We start from the raw sequence: 19,859 nt of genomic DNA, 5'->3' as shown, positions 1-19,859 counted from the left end.
TTTTTTTTTTTTTTTTTTTTTTTTTTTTTTTTTTTTTGAGACGGAGTGTCGCTCTGTTGCCCAGGCTGGAGTGCAGTGGCCGGATCTCAGCTCACTGCAAGCTCCGCCTCCCGGGTTCCCGCTATTCTCCTGCCTCAGCCTCCCGAGTAGCTGGGACTACAGGCGCCCGCCATCTCGCCCGGCTAGTTTTTGTATTTTTTAGTAGAGACGGGGTTTCACCGTGTCAGGCCAGGATGGTCTCGATCTCCTGACCTCGTGATCCGCCCGTCTCGGCCTCCCAAAGTGCTAGGATTACAGGCTTGAGCCACCGCGCCCGGCCTGGTCTCTTATTTGTAAATCAACACTCAACAAGCTCCTACTCCTCTGTTTACAACTACTGCGACAGCTCTGCCTGGGCAACCTTCTACTACTAAAAGTTGAAAGAGATTGCCAATATTTCTCCTATCGGTCTCTCCCTTCTGCAAACAAAACAAGAATGGCGGTATTTCCTTTGCCGTGCTTGTGTATCACTATCCACCACAATCCTTGAAAAGAAAATAATTATCCCTAACATCGGCTCTTCTCTATTATGCTCTAAGTTGGCAAAGGACAAGTAACCTGAACAAAATTCTTGATATTTTATTCTAAGACTTGTTACTTCCCTATTCTTGCCCCTCCAAAAAAACAAACAAACAAAAAAAACCACAACAACTCTACTTTTCAAATTGAAATTGATGAGCAGGAAGACTATCATTGATTTTTTTACACACAACAATGAAATTCTCAGAATGAGCAATGTGATTATGAATAAGATTGGCTGTGGATTCTTATAAAAACTCCTGGCCAGGCACGATAGCTCATGCCTGTAATCCCAGCACTTTGGGAGGTCGAGGCGGGCAGATCACCTGAAGTCAGGAGTTTGAGACCAGCCTGGTCAACAGGGCCAAACCCCATCTCTACTAAAAATACAAAAATTAGCCGGGCATGGTGGCGCATGCCTGTAATCCCAGCTACTTGGCAGGCTGAGGAAGGAGAATCATTTGAACCCGGGAGGTGGAACTTGCAGTGAGCAGTGAGCGGAGATCGGAGATTGATTGCACTCCAGCCTCAGGAACAAAAGTGAAACTCTGTCTCAAAAAAAAAAAAAAAAAACTAATTAGCCATGTGGCCTTTTGGCCTTCTAGAAGTTACTTCACCTCACCAGTCTCAGTTTTCCTACTTTGAAAATTCATTTAAGGGTTCATTCCTGCACTAACATTCTGTGATTCTAACATTCCAAGAAGGTCTATGTAGATACAGACAACAAAAAGACACATCTGCCTTCAACATCTGAAAGTACAGACCAGTGATACTAAAGCATGGGAAAGTACCATAAAGGATCCTCTTGATTCACAACCACTAGTTAACAGTAGCTAACACCTGGAACAGGAGGGGCTGTCTGCATTCAAATGCTTTTAGGAGAGCTGGGTCAAGTGTTAGTTTTTTGGGTTTTGTTGGGCGGTGGGGAAAATATATCTAAAACATTTAGCATTTAAACCGTTTTTTAAAATACAGCATAAAACATAACATTAAATTTGCCACCTTAACCATTTTTAATGTGTACAGTTCAGTAGGTGTTAAGTATATCACACCATTGTGCAACAGATCTCCAGAGCCTTTTCATTTTGCAAAACTGTAATGCACTGTTTTATACTCATTAAACACCTTCCTATTTCCTTCTTCCCCAGTCCCTGGTAATCACCATTCTTTCTGTTTCTATGAATTTGACTTTAGATAGCCTCATATCCATATAAATGAAACCACATAGTATTTGTCTTTTCATGCATTTCAAACATTTTTAAGTGTACAATTCAGTGGCATTAAATTAACACTGTTATACAACCATCACCACTATTCCTCTCTGGAACTTTTTCATCCTCCCAAACTAAAACTGTGCTCATTAAGCAATAACTCCCCATTATCCTGTCCCCCAGGCCCTAGTAACCACTATTTCACTAATTTGTCTACTACAGGTACCTCGCACATTATTTGTCCTTTTGTGTCCAACTCATTTTACTTAGTAAACTATTTTCAAGGTGCACCCATGTGGCAGTATGTTAGAATTTCCCTCCCTTTTAAGGCTGAATAATATTCCATTTTATGTGTATACCACACATTTTGTTTATCCATTCATCCACTGATGAACATGTGAGTTGTTTCCACCTTTCAACTATTGTGAATAATGCTGCTATGAACGCTGGTGTGAAAATAGCTGTTTGAGTCTTTTTTGTTGTTGTTTTGAGACAGGGTCTTGCTCTGTCACCCAGGCTGGAGCACAGTGGCACGATTATCAGCTCACTGCAACCTCCGCTTCCCGGGTTCAAGTGATCCTCTTGCCTCAGCCTCCCAAGTAGCTGGTACTACAGGCATGCACCACCATGTACAGCTAATTTTGGGGGGTTTCTTGGTAGAGACAGGATCTCACCATGTTGCCCAGGCTGGTCTTGAACTCCTGAGCCCAAGTGATCTGGCCTCCTAAAGTGCTGGGATTTACAAGCATGAGCCACCTTGCCTGGCCCTGTTTGAATCTTTGATTTAAATTATCCTGGATATAACTTGAAGTGAGATCACTAGATCATATGGTAATTTCCTTTTTAATTTTTTGAGAAACCACCCTATTGTTTCTCACTGTGGCTGCACCATTTCACATTCCCACCAGCAGTGCACCAAGGTTCCAATTTCTCTACAACCTTATCACTTGTTTTTGTCTTTTGTTATTATTGTTATAACTATCCTAAATGGTCACAAAATAACATCTCATTGTGGTTTTGATTTGCATTTCCCTAATTATTAGTGATGCTGAACATCTTTCCATGTGCTTATTGGGCATCTGCTTATCTTCTTTGGAGAAATACCTACATAGGCTTTTTTTTTTTTTGAGACAGTCTCGCTGTCGCCCAGGTTGGAGTGCAGTGGCGCAATCTCGGTTCACTGCAAGCTCCACCTCCCGGGTTCACGCCATTCTCCTGCCTCAGCCTCCCGAGTAGCTGGGACTATAGGTGCCCGCCACCACGCCCAGCTAATTTTTTTGTATTTTTAGTAGAGACGGGGTTTCACCATGTTAGCCAGGATGGTCTCGATCTTCTGACCTCGTGATCCGCCCGCCTCGGCCACCCAAAGTGCTGGGATTACAGACAGCCGTGAGCCACTGAGCCTGGTCAGCTTTTTTTAAAAATAGTAATTATGAAACACTTCACAAATTTGCACATCATCCTTGCGCAAGGACCATACTAATCTTCTCTGTATCGTTCCACCTTTACTATATATGCTGCCGAGGCAAGCACTCTGGATAGTTTTTTGGGGATTTTAAAGATAGAATCTCACTCTGTCATCCAGGTTGGAGTGAGATGGTACAATCATAGCTCACTGTAGCTTCAAACTCCTGGACTCAAGTGATCCTCCCATCTCAGCCTCCTGAATAGCTTAGACTATAAGTATGCACCACCACACCCAGTTAATTTTTTATTTAAAAGCTTTTTTTTTTTTTTTGTAGAGACGGGGTCTCGCTAAGTTGCCCAGGCTGGTCTCGAACCCCTGAGCTCAAGCTATCCTCCTGCCTCAGCCTCCCAAAGTGCTGGAAATATAGATGTGAGCCACAGCACCCAGCATAATCAATCATTTCTAAAATGCAGATTAGTGGAACCAACCTACTCTTTTAAAACTTAGCAGAATCATCCTGACGACAAAATGTATATATTATACCTCTCTTAGGGATAAGAGGCTTTACCAACTTCATTTCTTACATGGAACCCAGAGACTCCAATTCCCAATGAAAAATATTCCCTGTGAAAAAAGGAATAAGCCTAGTGGTGGAGAAAGGATTAATGACACTGAAAGGTGGCACATCCAGTATATAAACAGCCCACTAAAAACCTGTGCTTTGAACTTGTAATTCCCCCATCACTAAGTAATGCATTCCTGAGCTCATACTACCAAGATGGTTATGGTCAAATCAACAACCGAAATCTTCTCATCCAAAAGTTGTAACTCTCTTAAGACTACTTTTCAAACCTTTCAATTTTTTTCTTTTTCTTTCTTTATTTATTTTTTTTTTGAGACGGAGTTTTGCTCTTGTTGCCCAGGTTGGAGTACAATGGCGCGATCTTGGCTCACCGCAACCTCCACCCCCCAGGTTCAAGCGATTCTCCACCGATTCTCCTGCCTCAGCCTCCCGAGTAGCTGGGATTACAGGCATGCGCCACCACGCCCAGCTAATTTTGTATTTTTGGAAGAGACAGGGTTTCACCACGCTGGCCAGGCTGGTCTCGAACTCTGACCTTAGGTGATCTGCTTGCCTTGGCCTCCCAAAGTGCTGGGATTACAGGCGTGAGCCATTGCACCCGGCCCCAACCTTCCAATTTCTAAGAGCAGTCTTGCCCTATTAAGCCAAACAGTTAATATTCCTTTTTTTTTGAGTCAGAGTCTCACTCTTGTCGCCCAGGTTCGAGTGCAGTGGCATGTACTCGGCTCACTGCAATCTCCACCTCCTGGGTTCAAGCAATTCTTCTGCCTCACAGCCTCCCAAGTAGCTGGGGCAACAGGCACGCACTACCATGCCCGGCTAATTTCTGTATTTTTAGTAGAGATGGGGTTTCACCGTGTTGGCCAGGCTGGTCTTGAACTCCTGACCTCTGCTGATCCACCTGCCTCAGCCTCCCAAAGTGCTGGATTACAGGCGTGACGCACTGCGCCTGGTCACAGCTAACATTCATAAGTCCGATCCCAATCTACTTCATATAATGATCAGAAAGTAGGTAAAAAGGAAAAATTTTAAATAAGCTACCGCCAATTCGTATTAAGAGGATCTTGATTGTACCACCTGTCTGCCTACCTGCCTGCCTTCATTAATTATTTATGGTGCATCCATTAAGTGCAGGTACTCTTCCAGGTGTTTAGCATACGAGGGAAAAAAAAAAAGACAAAGACTTCTGCCCTTGTGCAACTTATATTCTGGTGCCCTTGGATGCGTTTTGAAATTGGTTGAGTATAACATACCAGTAATTTGTTCTTTGCAGCAGTCTCCAATAAATCTGACCATTTATATAACACATAATTTCTAATATGGATGTATGAGAATTGAAAATACATAGAAAAATTCAAATACAGTAGTCTTTGTGAACACCATCCTATAAATCTATAAAAATTATTTCTTCAAAAAACCAATAGCCAATAAGAAATTTAAATGACCGCACCTAAAATAATGAGGGCCTGCCTTATTTTGGCAGTCAGGTCCTTCTGAACACCTGCAAGATAACTACTTCCATACAAACCTCGGGATGTTGTTTTTGTTTTTTCACACAGAGTCTTGCTCTGTCACCCAGGCCGGAGTGCAGTGGCGTGATCCAAGCTCACCGCACCCTTGAATTCCTGGACTTAAGTTATCCTCCCACCTCAGCCTCCTCCCCTGTAGCTAGAACTACAGGAACAAGCCACCATGTCCTGCTAATTTTTTGTTTTTGCAGAGATGGGGGTCTATGTTGCCCAGACTGGTCTCAAACTCCTTACCTCAAGTGAACTTCCCAACTCAGCCTCTCTAAGTGCTGGGATTACAGGTTTGAGCCACCACGCCCAGCACTCAGGATGTTCAAGTGACCACTAAAAAATTTCATTATAATTTATACTTAGAGAATGCTCTAGATTTTAAAAACCCAGCCAGACATGATGGTGCTCCCCTGTAGTCCCAGCTACTTGAGAGGCTGAGGAAGGAAGATTGCTTAAGCCCAGGAGTTCGAGGCTACAGTGAGCTATGATTGCACCACTGCACTCCAAGCTGGGTGACAGAGTGAGATTTAATCTTTTAAATAACAACAACAACAAACCCTAGTCACATGGTAAAATTTAACACATTCCTAAAAGTAGTCTACTTTCAAAGTATTTCTAGTCATCTGCACATTGACCAAGTGGTTACTTAACATTGTTTAGACATGTACCATCCAGTATGGTAGCTACTAGCCACATGTAGCTATTAATCACTTGAAATACGCCTCTTTAAAATTTATGTTTTCATTACATAATATACATCCATGTAGAAATACACCTAATCTAAAATGAGATGAGTTTTAAGCATAGCTTACAAACCAGAGAAAAAGAATGTGAAATATCTCAACAATTTTAATTTTTTTTTTCCTACAGACAGGGTCTCACTATGTTGCCCAGGCTGGTCTTGAACTCTTGGGCCCAAGCAATCCTCCCACCTCAGCCTGCCAAAGTGCTGGGATTACAGGTGTGAGCCACTGAGCATACCCTCAACAATTTTTAAATCTTGATTACACAATAAAATGACATTCTAGATATGAGTTAAAATATATTATTAAAATTTACTTTGTAGGCCAGGCGCGGTGGCTCGAGTCTGTAATCCCAGAATTTTGTGAGGCCGAGGTGGGTAGATCATCTGAGGTCAAGAGTTCTTGGCCAGCCTGGCCAACATGGTGAAACCGCGTCTCTACTAAAAATACAAAAAAATTAGCTGGGTGTGGTAGTGGGCACCTGTAATTCCAGCTACTTGAGAGGCTGAGGCAGGGAGAATTGCTTGAATCTGGGAGACAGAGGTTGCAGTGAGCCGAGATTATGCCACTACACTCCAGCCCGGGCAACAGAACGATACTCCGTCTCAAAAAAAAATTTTTTTTTACTTTTTAAAATGTGACCATTTGGCCAGGTACAGTGGCTCACACCTGTAATTCCAGGATTTTGGGAGGCCAAGACTCCATCTCAAAAAAAAAGAAGTGGCTATTAAAAGTAATATATGTGGCTCACATTATTTCTTTTGAACGGCACTGGTTAAATGCAATGGTAGACTTCTTTTTTTTTTGAGACAGAGTCTCCCTCTGTTGCCCAGGCTGAAATGCAGTGGCACTATCTCGGCTCACTGCAAGCTCCGCCTCCAGGGTTCACAAAATTCTCCTGCCTCAGCCTCCCGAGCAGCTGGGACTACAGGCGCCCACCACCACGCCAAGCTAATTTTTTGTATTTTTAGTAGAGACGGAGTTTCACCGTGTTAGCCAGGATGGTCGCGATCTCGTGACCTCGTGATCCGCCCACCTCGGCCTCCCAAAGTGCTAGGATTACAGGTGTGAGCCACAACACCCAGCCCAATGGTATTTTAAACCTGTGGACAGAGCTAACATATGAATGTGTTCAAGCTGTACTCAGAATCATTTATTTTCTCAACGTACACTATTCAACATCTTATATATGAAAACATTTTTATCTGAAAGTATGAAAATGTCAGAGTCTAGGCCGGGCGCGGTGGCTCACGTCTATAATCCCAGCACTTTGGGAGATTAAGGCGGGTGGATCACCTGAGGTCAGGAGTTCAAGAACGGCCTGACCAAAACTACTTAATTTTTGCCTACTAAAACTACGTAATTGGCCAGGCGTGGTGGCGTGATCCTGTAATCCCAGCTACTCAGGAGGCTGAGGCAGGAGAATCGCTTGAACTTGGGAAGCAGAGGTTGCAGTGGGCAGAGATTGCACCACTGCACGCCAGCCTGAGCAACAACAGCGAAACTCCATCTCAAAAAAAAAAAAAAAGAGGGCGGGCATGGTGGTTCCCACGTGTAATCCCAGCACTTCGGGAGGCTGAGGAGGGCAGACCACCTGAGGTCAGAAGTTTGAGACCAGCCTGGCCAACATGGTGACACCTCGTCTCTACTAAAAATACAAAATTAGCCAGATGTGGTGGCATATGCCTATAATCCCAGCTACCTGGGAGGCTGAGGCAGAAGAATCACTTAAGCCAGGGAGGTGGAAGTTGCACTGAGCCAAGATCACACCATTGCACTCCAGCCTGGGCAAAACAAAATGAAACTCCATTTCACAAAAAAAAAAAAAAGAAAGAAATTGTTTAGCGGAGCACCAACAAATACTTGGGTACCACAGTGTGCAGGATGTTCAATCCATAAAATAACATCTTCTGCCACACCTCCACAGCAGAAGAGTCACATATTCTATGTAGAGCTAATATAATATGCACTGTGCTCCTACAAAGTGCCTGGCCCTGGCACCATGTGAAGTGCTTTACTCTCACTAACCCATAAAATTCTCACAGCTACCCTATGTGGTAGATACTACGACTGACATTTTTTTTTTTTTTTCAGATGGAGTTTCACTCTTGTTGCCCAGGCTGGACTGCAATGGCGCGATCTTGGCTCACCACAACCTCCGCCTCCCGGGTTCAAGCGATTCTCCTGCCTCAGCCTCCCGAGTAGCTGGGATTACAAGCATGCGCCACCACTACCAGCTAATTTTTGTATTTTTAGTAGAGACAGGGTTTCTCCATGTTGATCAGGCTGGTCTCGAACTTCGGACCTTAGGCAATCTGCCTGCCTCGGCCTCCCAAAGTGCTGGGATTACAGGCGTGAGCCACCGTGCCCAGCCTTATTAACACTTTTAAAGAGCCTGAAGCCAGAGAGGTTAAGTAATCTGCCAAAGTTGCACAGCTAGTAGTAACCTGTGGAAACAAGATTCCAACCCAGCAGACTTGATCCAAAATCATCACACATCTTCCCAAGTAAAAGGAATACAAAAATATTATACCATTATCTTACAGGATTGAGTTTTAGTTGGGGGGCATGTACCCTTTACAAAAAGATTGGAGTAGAGACAGTTAATGTTTTGCTTCCTACTCTCCAACCACACTGTTCCTAAGGATAGGTTAAAGTTGACCACATAGCCGGGCGTGGTGGCTCAGCCTATAATCTCAGCACTTTGGGAGGCTGAGGCGGTGGAGTGCTTGAGGTCCGGAGTTCAAGAGCAGCCTGACCAACATGGTGAAACCCAGTCTCTACTAAAAATACAGAAATTAGCCAGGCATGGTGGCAAGCACCTGTATCAGAGCTACCCAGGCAGCTGAGGCAGAACTGCTTGAACCCCTGAGGCGGAGGTTGCAATGAGCCGAGATCACACCACTGCACTCCAGCCTGGGTGACAGAGTGAGGTTCAGTCTCAAAATAAATAAATAAATAAATAAAGGTGACCACATGAATTAAATCCTCAACCTTACTATACATTTGTTCTATGCTCCCTTTTCCAGAAAGGCCCTATCCCACCCCTCTGACTCAATTCCTATTAGTCTTCCAGACTTCATTTATTTATTATTATTTTTTTGAGACTAAGTCTCGTTTTGTTGCCCAGGCTGGAGTGCAGGGGCACAATCTCAGCTCACTGTAACCTCCGCCTCCCAGGTTCAAGCCATTCTCCTGCCTCAGCCTCCTGAGTAGCTGGGACTACAGGCACCTGCCACTACGCCCCGCTAATTTTTGTATTTTTAGTAAAAATGGGGTTTCACGATATTGGCCAAGCTGATGTTGAACTTCCGACCTTGTGATCCGCCCACCAAGGCCTCCTAAAGTGCTGGGATTACAGGTGTGAGCCACAGCGCCGGCCCAGACTTCATTTTAGGTATCATCTCTATGTAAGTCTACTCAAACTCCTCACGATTTAGACTAGGCACTCTTCCTCCCTATGCTTACTACTGTAGCATCTTACTGGAATGCTCCTCAAGGGGTCTGTTGTGTTCATTTATTCTCAGTGCCTAAGAACAGTGCCCAGCATTAGATGCTCAATAAATATTTGCTGACCCATCTGATCACCTAACCCCAGCCAGCTACAGCTAAAAGTGGAGTGTTAAAAGCAAACTTAGTGCTAGGGAAGTGCTAGCGCTAAGTGCTAGTATTCTCTAACCCACAAGTTAGAGAACAAGCCCTAAGTTTCATGAAATTTATGACAAACCAAGAAAACAGTATGATACTCTGGAAATAAGGATTATGATAATTTGCCTCCCAAAAAAGGTGAGCAAAATAAAAATCTATTTAAAAAATGAGTTGTCCAATTTAATTTCTGTAAAATTTATTTTGTGAGAATGAAGCAGCTGATATTTGTCACAAAAGAAAACCCAAACCAAATATTTCAGTAACGCTATATAAATTGCTTCAAATCAGCTTAATTTTGACAATTCCCAGAGTTCAAAGACGACTGCATTTGCTTTTTAAAATTGTCTCAATATAAAATTACATTTAAACATGGGTTCAACTGCACGGCCACAATGCTGAGAGCCATGTGTCTTTTAAGAAATGTATTGGGGAGCGGATGGGTTTCACAATTAATAAAGCACAATTAGCGTCAGCGCCACTTAAATTTTCTACCCAGATTCAAAAGGGACTTTCCTAGAGCTTTCCCTTTTCCTTTCCTAAACGGGAAATTCGATTAAAAAGGTCACTCTTCAGCTCTTACTACCACACTAAGTAATTCTGAAACACGGTGAAAGTGCATTGTAAGTCCATAGGGCTATGACTGGCAAAATACTTTCCTGTAAATACTAGAGTCAAATAAAATAGAAGAGAGAACTTGACTTCACTCCGTTGGGTTTGAGGACAGAAACTGATCATCTTCCTCAGATTACTGCTTCTGTTGATGTCTCGAAAAGCGCTGAGGCAAATATGCCAGAGTCCCGCCCCAAGCGCGAAGAGCCTCCGATTGTTTGACACATCAATGGATTAGTCAATGAGGGCAACTCACTTTTCCCTTCTAATTTACCTTAATTATCCTTCTCAGAAACCCTGAAGTTTACTCTAAGTTATGACCATATGGAATCTTCTCTTTGCCCCAAAGTATAAATTCAGGCCTTTCCCAAATAGCTAGTACTGCTTCAATCGCAACCACTGAAATAAATACTTTAAAAATATCACACATCTAGTAATTCCATGCAAATGTGGAAAAAGCCAGTCCAGTCGCCTGAAGAAATAAGGTTCTGGAACACGGTTAAATGGTGCATATTTTGTAACAGAAGGCACTGAGCATAGTGGGAGACTCGAAAGCAAAAGACCGGATGGAAATCATGGGAAGACCCCGCCCCAGTAAGCTCGATGCCGATTCAAACAGTAACTTGGATCTGTCGTTTGGAATCGGAATCACTGAAACAAAGGCGTATATTACGGGAAGCAAGATGTCTGGAGTAAAATAAACGGTTTGCAGCTACCGAGACTGTACACCGTCCTCCCACAGGTCTTACCTATGGTGGAAATAAAGGTAGTATTGAAGGCATCATCCGAAAAACGAAAAAGGACGCAGGTCTTCCCCACTCCCGAATCCCCGATCAGGAGCAGCTTGAAAAGCAGGTCGTACGTCTTCTTCGCCATTGGGAGGAGCGGCTCGGGCTCTCGCCGCCGGCGGCCCCAAGGGATCGGTCCCTCTCACTACGGCCAACTCCTCACTCGGGCGTTCTCAGGCCGGAGGACCGGGGAAGCGTGGGAAAAAGGAAGGCTCGAGAGGGCGCGGGCGACCTACGAACAGCTTCGGGGAAGCCCCGACAGTGGCGGCGTCCAGTGCCTCCGAGGGCGGCGACCGCGTCTCCGCAGCCTCTCCCAGCCGCTCCGCCCGGTTCCGGGGAGTCGGTCGGGACAAAATGGCCTCCCCTCCCCCCTCAGGGCTTCTCGGCCGGGACGCTCCCACGGGCGAGCAAGCCTGCTCTGCCGTCGAAGAGGCGCGGCGGGCGTGAGGACAGTCTCTCTCGCGAGCAGAAACTCCGCGCTAGCACGCGGCGAGGGCAGCGAAGAAAGACCCCCAAGTCGACGAGCTCAGTTACATAGCCCCAGGAAACCGAGCCGCCCCGGCCAGAGCCACCTTTTCCCCGTGCCCTCTCACGCCGGCGTGCGCGCTGCCTGAGACGCACGCAAGGACGTACGCCCGCCCTTCCCTCACGCCCTAGCCCTGCGGTTCGCCTCTGCGCACGCGCACAAGAGGGCACGGGGCGCGACGAGGTGGAGAGTGGAATGCTCGGGTATCCAAGCCTCAGTCTGAGGCTGGACCCAGAGGGGAGAAGGGAGGGGCGAGAGAGGGCGAGGCCGCGGGCGCGCTCCCTGTAGCCGCCTGATAGGGTGCGCGGCGTTACGAGCACGCCCCGCGGGAGCCGCCGGTTAGCGACTGCGCAGGCGCAGGCCCCCCCCCCGCCTCCCCCGCGAGACACCCTTCCCGAACCCTGTACCTCCTTCCCGTCCTGGGGTCTCCCGCTGGACTGCGCTGCGGTTTCTCTGCCCAGCGTTTGTCGGGTGTATTGAGCTGGAGGTCTTGGCGCAGCGACGGGCTTGGGTGGCCATGTGTTCCCATGTAGGTGGAGCTCGTAAACGCGAGAAAAAACTGCGCCCTGGGTCATTTAATAGCCTCTTTGCTAGAACGAGACGCCTCCCGGCGTGCCCCCTTTCCGGGGCCAGGCCTGACGGGGAAACATGAGTGCTCCATCCCGGTTGACTTCAAGAGCAAGAGTTTGAGATGGAAAAACTGGCCACGCTGCTCGGGTTGGGATGATGTAATCCTCACAACCTCTTCCTGGGCGAGGAGAGGAAGGCTGAGGAACACCTGGGCGCAGGAAGAACCTCCCCGCGAAGTAGAAGGGTCTGTGCGGTGCTCAGAGAACCTGCTTCAGGCCTTTGCCGTCCTTTAGGAATCCGGGAGAACCCTAGAGCTCTCTGCAGAGGTGGTGGGGCCTCTGCCTGCCGCCAGAGTCGTACCACTGGGTTGAAAATTGAAAGGTGGTCAAGCCTATCCCCAGTCCGACCCAGCCTGCTTCCTCGCATTTTCTTTCTTTTTTTTTTTTTTTTTTTTTTTTTGAGATGGAGTTTCGCTCTTGTTGCCCGGGGTAGAGTGCAATGGCACAATCTCGGCTCACTGCACCCTCCACCTCCTGGGTTCAAGTGATTCTCCTGCCTCAGCCTCCCAAATAGCTGGGATTACAGGCGTATGCTACCACGCCCGGCTAATTTTTTCTATTTAGTAGAGACGGGGTTTCACCTGTTGTTCAGGCTGGTGTCGAACTCCTGACCTCAGGTGATTTGCCCGCCTCGGTCTCCCAAAGTGCTGGGATTACAGGCGTGAGCCACCGTGCCCGGCCCCTCGCATTTTCTTTGCATTTGCTTTACCTTCTGTTCTCCCTCCCCATCAGTCCTATTTACGCAGTCCTTTTTCTTTCCTACCCTTCTGTAGTTGCAATATTCATGCTGCTGACCTTCCATTCTCAGGGTCATCCATCCCTCAAGCACACCTAGGTGTGATGGCACAGGAGTTGAACCTGGTGAGCTGGTTCAACCTGATAAAGTGGAAAACGCTGAAACGTGGAAATCAGGAAACGGATAGAGAAGTAAAAACTACATTTTCACGCACACCACCCCACGATCGCCAAATCACCAAAATGTGGATGTGATATGTAATTAAAGTTAGACTTTCTGGCAATTCCGTTTTACATTTCCATTTTATGTTTCAGTCTTACATTTTTCCTTTCTTCCCAGCCACCCCTAAAGCGTCCTTACCAAAGATACTTGTCTTCACTAATACATCTTTCTCTTCAGTTGTTTTCTCCAGTTGCTCCTAGTCTTGTCACTTAAACATTTTTTTTTTTTTTTGAGACAGTCTTACCTGTCACCCAGGCTGGAGTGCAATGACACAATCTCAGCTCACTTCAACGTTCGCTTTCAGGGTTCAAGTGATTCTCCTGCCTCAGCCTCCTGAGTAGCTGGGATTATAGGCGCATGCTACCATGCCTGGCTAATTTTGGTATTTTTAATAGAGACGGGGTTTCACCATGTTGGCCAATCTGGTCTTGAACTCCTGACCTCAGGTATTCACCTGCCTCGGCCTCCCAAAGTGCTGGGATTACAGGCATGAGCCACTGCGCCCAGCCTCACTTAAACCTTCTCATCCTCTCTGAATCATTCTGACTGCAGTCGGGAATGCCTTATGATAATAAGAATTCTAAAATAGACTAGCTATGCGAATCACAAAGTGAGTGATGGTCAGTGCAGCACAGGTGTGTCATCAATTCAGAGTCAGAAGGAAAATCTTGTTACCCTGATTATTCCTTTCAAAATAAGTTAGATTAACTCAAGTCCCAATGTTACAAAGTATTTTAGAAGTCTTGAAAGTTTTTAAGCTGCGCACAGTGACTGAACCTGTAGTCCCAGCTATTCAGGAGGCTGAGGAAGGAGGATTGCTTGACCCCAGGAGATTGAGACCAGGCTGGACAACAGAGTGGACTCCATGTGTGAAAAAATGAAGTGTTAAAGGTTTTGTTTGTTTCTGAGACAGGGTCTTGCTTGTTGCCCAGGCTGGAGTGCGGAGACCTCACTACAGCCTCAACCTCCTGGCCTCAAGTGATCCTACCACCTTGGGTTTTTAAGGTGCTGGGATTACAGGCACGAGCCAGCAGGCCCAACCAAGATTTTTTGCTGTATAAGGCCTAATTTGGGCTGGGCCTAGTGGTTCTCGCCTGTAATCCCAGCACTTTGGGAGACCAAGGTGGGAGGATCATTTGAGGCCAAGAGATCAAGACCATCACGGCCAACACGGCGAAACCCCATCTCTACTAAAACTACAAAAATTAGCTGGGCATGGTGGCATACGCCTGTAGTCTCAGCTACTTGGGAGGCTGAGGCAGGAGAATCGCTTGAACCAGGGAGTGGGAGGTTGCAGTGAGCCAAGATTGCACCACTGCATTCCAGCCTGGTGACAGAGCAAGACTCCATCTCAAAAAAAAAAAAAAAAAAAAAAGAAGCCTAAATTGGAGAGTAATACCACTACATAAATTTTGGGGATAATGGACAGTTGAAAAATTTGGAAAACCCAACACAAATGATAAATGTTTGAGGTGATGGATAACCCAATTACCCTGATTTCATCATTATACACTGTATGCATGTATCAGAATATCACATGTACTTCCATTAATATGTACAAATATTTCTTCACTTTATTTTTTATCCTGTAACCAACAATTTTTATCACTTAGAAACTTTTCCCCATGAACTCATATTCTGAAACTTTAGGAATTAATTACATTTATTAACAAATTATCGATCATAGTTTTTTTTTTTTTTTTTTTGAGACGGAGTCTGCCTCTGTGGCCCAGGCTGGAGTGCAGTGGCATGATCTTGGCTCACTGCAAGCTCCGCCTCCTGGGTTCACACCATTCTCCTGACTCAGCCTCCCGCGTAGCTGGGACTACAGGCGCCAGCCATCACACTCAGCTAATTTTTCTATTTTTAGTAGAGACTGGGTTTACCGTGTTGGCCAGGATAGTCTCGATCTCCTGACCTTGTGATCCGCCCACCTCGGCCTCCCAAAGTGCTGGGATTACAGGCGTGAGCCACCACACCTGGCCTTTTTTTTTTTTTTTTTTTTTTTTTTTTGAGGTAGAATCTCAGTCTTTCACCCAGGCTAGAGTGCAGTGGCACAATCTCGGTTCACTGCAACTTCTGCCTCCTGGTTCAAGTGAAACTCCTGCCTCCGTCTCCCAAGTAGCTGGGATTACATTCACTACCACCACGCCCGGCCAATTTTTGTATTTTTAGTAGAGACAGCGTTTCACCATGTTGGCAAGGCTGCTCTTAGACCCCTGACCTCAAGTGATCCACCCTCCTCAGCCTCCCAAAGTGCTGGGATTACAGGCATGAGCCACCGTGCCTGGCCCCTGGACTACATGCTTTATAGAGCAATTTTGAAAAACATAATCCATAAACTAGGGCGTGAGTCACCGTGCCTAATCAGGATAGTCTTGAACTCCTGACCTCAAGTGATCCGCCCTTCTCGGCCTCCCAAAGTGCTGGAATTACAGGCGTGAGCCACTGTGCCCGGCCAGGATCATACCTTCTTTTTTTTTTTTTTTGGAGACAGTCTCACTCTGTCACCCAGGCTGCAGTGCACTAGAATGATCACTGCTCCCTGCAGCCTCAATCTTTTGGGCTCAAGCAATCCTCCCACTTCAGCCTCCCCAGTACCTGAGACTACAGATGCGTGTCATTACACCCAGCTAATTTTTATATTTTTTGTAGAGACAGTTTTGCCATATTGCCCAGGCTGGTCTTGAACTCCTGGACTCAAACAATCTGACAACCTTGGCTTCCCAAAGTGCTGAGATTACAGGTGTGAGCCACCATGCCCCACCATATCTTTTAAATCATAATTTGACCCCTGCACGTAACTCACAGATGAGGAGTCTAAGATTCAGAGAAGATAGGGCCTTCCCAGAGGTCACACTGTTAGTGCAGAGCCTGGACTATACAGGCAAGGGAAAAGAGAAGAAAACCTCCACAGGACATCATATTACGTCAAGGTGAGAATTGGGAGGATTGAGAGGCTCAGTCAGTACTTAGCATTTGGATTCTCTAAAGTTAATTAAAGGTTTTGCTGGAGTGAGACCTAAGCATCAAGCTATACCTGCCAATGAAGGAAGCAGAAGTGATCAAGGTATGGAAGATCTCTGACTCTAGAAAAAAAAGAATAAAATGGGGATCTACACAGACCTAAAGGATAAACCTAGAGTTATGAAGAAATATTTCATAAAAATGGAAACAGTGAAAGAAAATGCCAATCTAGTGCTAGTTTAGGGGTTATGCTTTTTTAAAAATTGTTCTATAAAGAATGTAGTCCAGAGGCCAGGTGCGGTGGCTCATGCCTGTAATCCCAGCACTTTGAGAGGCCCAGGTGGGTAGATCACTTGAATTTAGGAGTTTGAGACCAACCTGACCAACTTGGTAAAACCCCATCTCTACTAAAAATACAAAAATTAGCCAAGCATGGTGGCAGGTACCTATAATTCCAACTACTTGGGAGGCTCAGGCAGGAGACTTGCTTGAGCCTGGGAGGCCGAGGTTGCAGTGAATTGAGATCACGCCACTGCACTCCAGGCTGAGTGATCGAGCAAGACTCCATCTCAACAACAAAAAATGTAGTCCAGGCCAGGCGCAGAGGCTCGTACCTGTAATCTCAGCACTTTGGGAGGCCACGGTAGGCAGATAGCTTGAGTCTAGGAGTTCCAGACCAGTCTAGGCAACATGGTGAAGCCCCATCTCTAAAAAAAAGTAAGAAAAAATTAGCCAGACATGGTGGTGAGTCCCTGTGATCCCATCTACTCGGAAGGCTGAGGTGGGAGGATTGCTTGAGCCCAGGAGGCCAAGGTTGCAGTGAGCCATGATCCTGTCACTGCACTCCAGCCTGGGCAACAGAGTGAGACACTCAAAAAAATAAATAGGCCGGGCAAAGTGGCTCACGCCTGTAATCCCAGCACTTTGGGAGGCCGAAGCAGGTGAATCATGAGCTCAAGAGATGAAAGAGAAAGAAAGCAGGCAGGCAAGCAGAGAGGGAGGGAGGGAGGGAAAGAGAAAGTAGTAGTCCAAATATTTGCAAAGCCAAGAAAAAAGAGGCATATTTATATGTTTATACTATCAATTAAGGTATCTCTATATTTTTCTAGAAAAAGTATAGCTGAGCAGTTCATGGCTCTAGTCTTCAACTTAGGCTTTTAGGACCTGCATCTACCTTATAAAAAATTCCTGCCTCAAAAGATGTTGATGCAGGATCATCTTTACCACTGTTCCCATGCATATTCAGTCTCTATACCAGATTTCTTACTCTTTTATCTCTACCCAACTTGCTCTCCGTGTTCTTCATAAGAATCGAGTCTTCTAGGCCGGGTGCGGTGGCTCACACCTGTAATCCCAGCACTTTGGCAGGCTGAGGCGGGCAGATCACCTGAGGTCGGGAGTTCGAGGCTAGCCTAGCCAACGTGAAGAAACCCTGTCTCTACCAAAAAATACAAAATTAGCCAGGCATGGGGGCGCATGCCTGTAATCCCAGCTACTCGGGAGGCTGAGGCAGGAGAATTGCTTGAACCCAGGAGGCAGAGGTTGCGGTGAGCAGTGATTGCACCATTGCACTCCAGCCTGGGCAAAAAGAGGGAAACTGTCTCAAAAAAAAAAAAAAAAAGGAAAGAATCGAGTCTTTGCTTGAAGGGCTGGCCCACTGCTACGTCATCACTTTGCTGTAAGACCTTCCCCTCCAGTCTCCAGGACTTTGTGTATTTACTACTGCTTATTTCCTGTGTTCACACCCACAGTCTTCCTGCAGGGACTTCATGGGGATAGATCTTGGTTAGACTTTACCAACGCTACATACTGATTGCCTAGTGGCTGGCAGCCCATCAGTATTCTGCTCTGCCTGCATATCTTGACTTAGGCCTCCTCTTGTTAGAAAATGATTGTCCCACCAAGCATGGTGGCACATGCCTGTAGTCCCAGCTACTTAGGGGGCTGAGGCAGGAGGATTGCTTGAGCCTGGAAAGTTAAGGTTGCAGTGAGCCAAGATCCTGTCACTGTACTTCATATTGGGCAACAGAGCAAGACCCCGTTTCAAAAAAAAAAAAAAAAAAAAAGTCCGAGTGCGGTAGCTCATGCCTGTAATCCCAGCACTTTGGGAGGCCGAGGCAGGCAGATCACGAGGTCAGCAGTTCGAGACCAGCCTGGCCAACACGGTGAAACCCCGTCTCTACTAAAAAAAATATAAGAATTAGCCAGGCGTGAACTGGGTGCGGTGGCTCACGCTTGTAATCCCAGCACTTTGGGAGGCTGAGGCGGGCAGATCACGACGTCAGGAGATCGAGACCACGGTGAAATCCTGTCTCTACTAAAAATACAAAAAATTAGCTGGGCATGGTGGCACGCACCTGTAGTCCCAGCTACTCAGAGAGGCTGAGGCAGGAGAATGGTGTGAACCTGGGAGGCGGAGCTTGCCGCAAGCCGAGATCCTGCCACTGCACTCCAGCCTGGGTGACAGAGCAAGACTCCGTCTCAAAAAAAAAAAAGAAGGGGAAAAAATATAAAATGAGTAGGACCTTGCACAGACCACATAGTCAGTGGTCAATGTGCTAGAAAGTGAGGAATATGATTAACTTAGTGCTCTGCATCCCAGATCTAAATTTTTACACAAATTGAGAAGATCAGATTGCACATGGAGGTAGACAACATTGATATTGATACTCTTTATGGTTATTATTTCCAGAAAAATATCAAAATGAGAAGAAAAACCCTAAATATTTCGTTTGGATTAATACAAAGAATATAGATTATGGCTGTTTGCTTTTATGCCTAACTGCCATATACCATAACAATAGTTATGCAAATTTTAAAATGTGACAGACTTATTTCATCTTATGAACTTGGCCATGGATGCCCAGACTTTATGGAATTGTCACTTCCAGAAGCTTGGTGCTCAACTGTCAACTGTCAGCTCTTTCCCCTCCCTGTCTGGTTCTAGCTCTTTGGAATAATCCAGTTACTTGCAGGCTATCTCACCTTTTTCCTGGAGCCAGAGAAAGAGTAGAAGTATAGGTTATCAAAAACCCTTACACAACCTGTTAATTGAGTCAGTCACTGCCAAGACAATATTTAAAAGCAGCCATTCTCTGTTGTCCAAAATACCTCCAAGAAAAATAACTTAGGGGCCGGGCGCAGTGGCTCACGCCTGTAATCCCAGCACTTTGGGAGGCCAAGGTGGGCGGATCACGAGGTCAGGAGATCGAGACCATCCTAGCCAACATGGTGAAACCCCGTCTCTACTAAAAATACAAAAAATTAGCTGGGCGTGGTGGTGCATGCCTGTAGTCCCAGCTACTCGGGAGGCTGAGGCAGGAGAATCACTTGAATGTGGGAGGCAGAGGTTGCAGTGAGCCGAGGTCGCATCACTGCACTCCAGGTGACAGAGCAAGACCCTGTCTCAAAAAATAATAAGAATAACTTAAAAGAGTGTAATTTTACTTTTTTTTTTTTTTTTGAGACGGAGTCTAGCTCTGTCGCCCAGGCTGGAGTGCAGTGGCCAGATCTCAGCTCACTGCAAGCTCCGCCTCCCAGGTTTACACCATTCTCCTGGCTCAGCCTCCCGAGTAGCTGGGACTACAGGCGCCTGCCACCTCGCCCGGCTAGTTTTTTGTATTTTTTAGTAGAGACGGGGTTTCACCGTGTTAACCAGGATGGTCTCGATCTCCTGACCTTGTGATCCGCCCGTCTCGGCCTCCCAAAGTG

At 46.1% G+C, this 19,859-nt stretch overlaps 1 protein-coding gene and 1 non-coding gene across 3 annotated transcripts in view; both read right to left on the bottom strand.

The window, feature by feature from the left end:
• Positions 1–12,457, bottom strand: part of RAB10 (RAB10, member RAS oncogene family) — a 110,748-nt gene extending 98,291 nt beyond the window's left edge. The window contains exon 1 of one of the 2 annotated variants that reach the window (XR_003122357.1): positions 11,030–12,457. Coding sequence is in view for 1 of the 2 variants with exons in the window: in XM_025405782.1 (XP_025261567.1) it covers positions 11,030–11,156 (127 nt within the window). In the remaining variant the exon portion in view is untranslated. The remainder of the gene's footprint in view (positions 1–11,029) is intronic. The other variant, XM_025405782.1, reaches the window with a different exon arrangement.
• On the bottom strand, positions 3,196–3,302 carry LOC112605542. The gene has a single exon (XR_003115519.1). It is a non-coding gene; the product is annotated as a U6 spliceosomal RNA (small nuclear RNA).
• Positions 12,458–19,859: the final 7,402 nt, after the last annotated feature.

This window comes from Theropithecus gelada, chromosome 13, assembly GCF_003255815.1.
Source record: "Theropithecus gelada isolate Dixy chromosome 13, Tgel_1.0, whole genome shotgun sequence".
Lineage (NCBI taxonomy): Eukaryota > Metazoa > Chordata > Mammalia > Primates > Cercopithecidae > Theropithecus > Theropithecus gelada.
The sequence above is the reverse complement of the archived record's forward strand: the minus strand, read 5'-3'. Positions and strand labels throughout refer to the sequence as shown.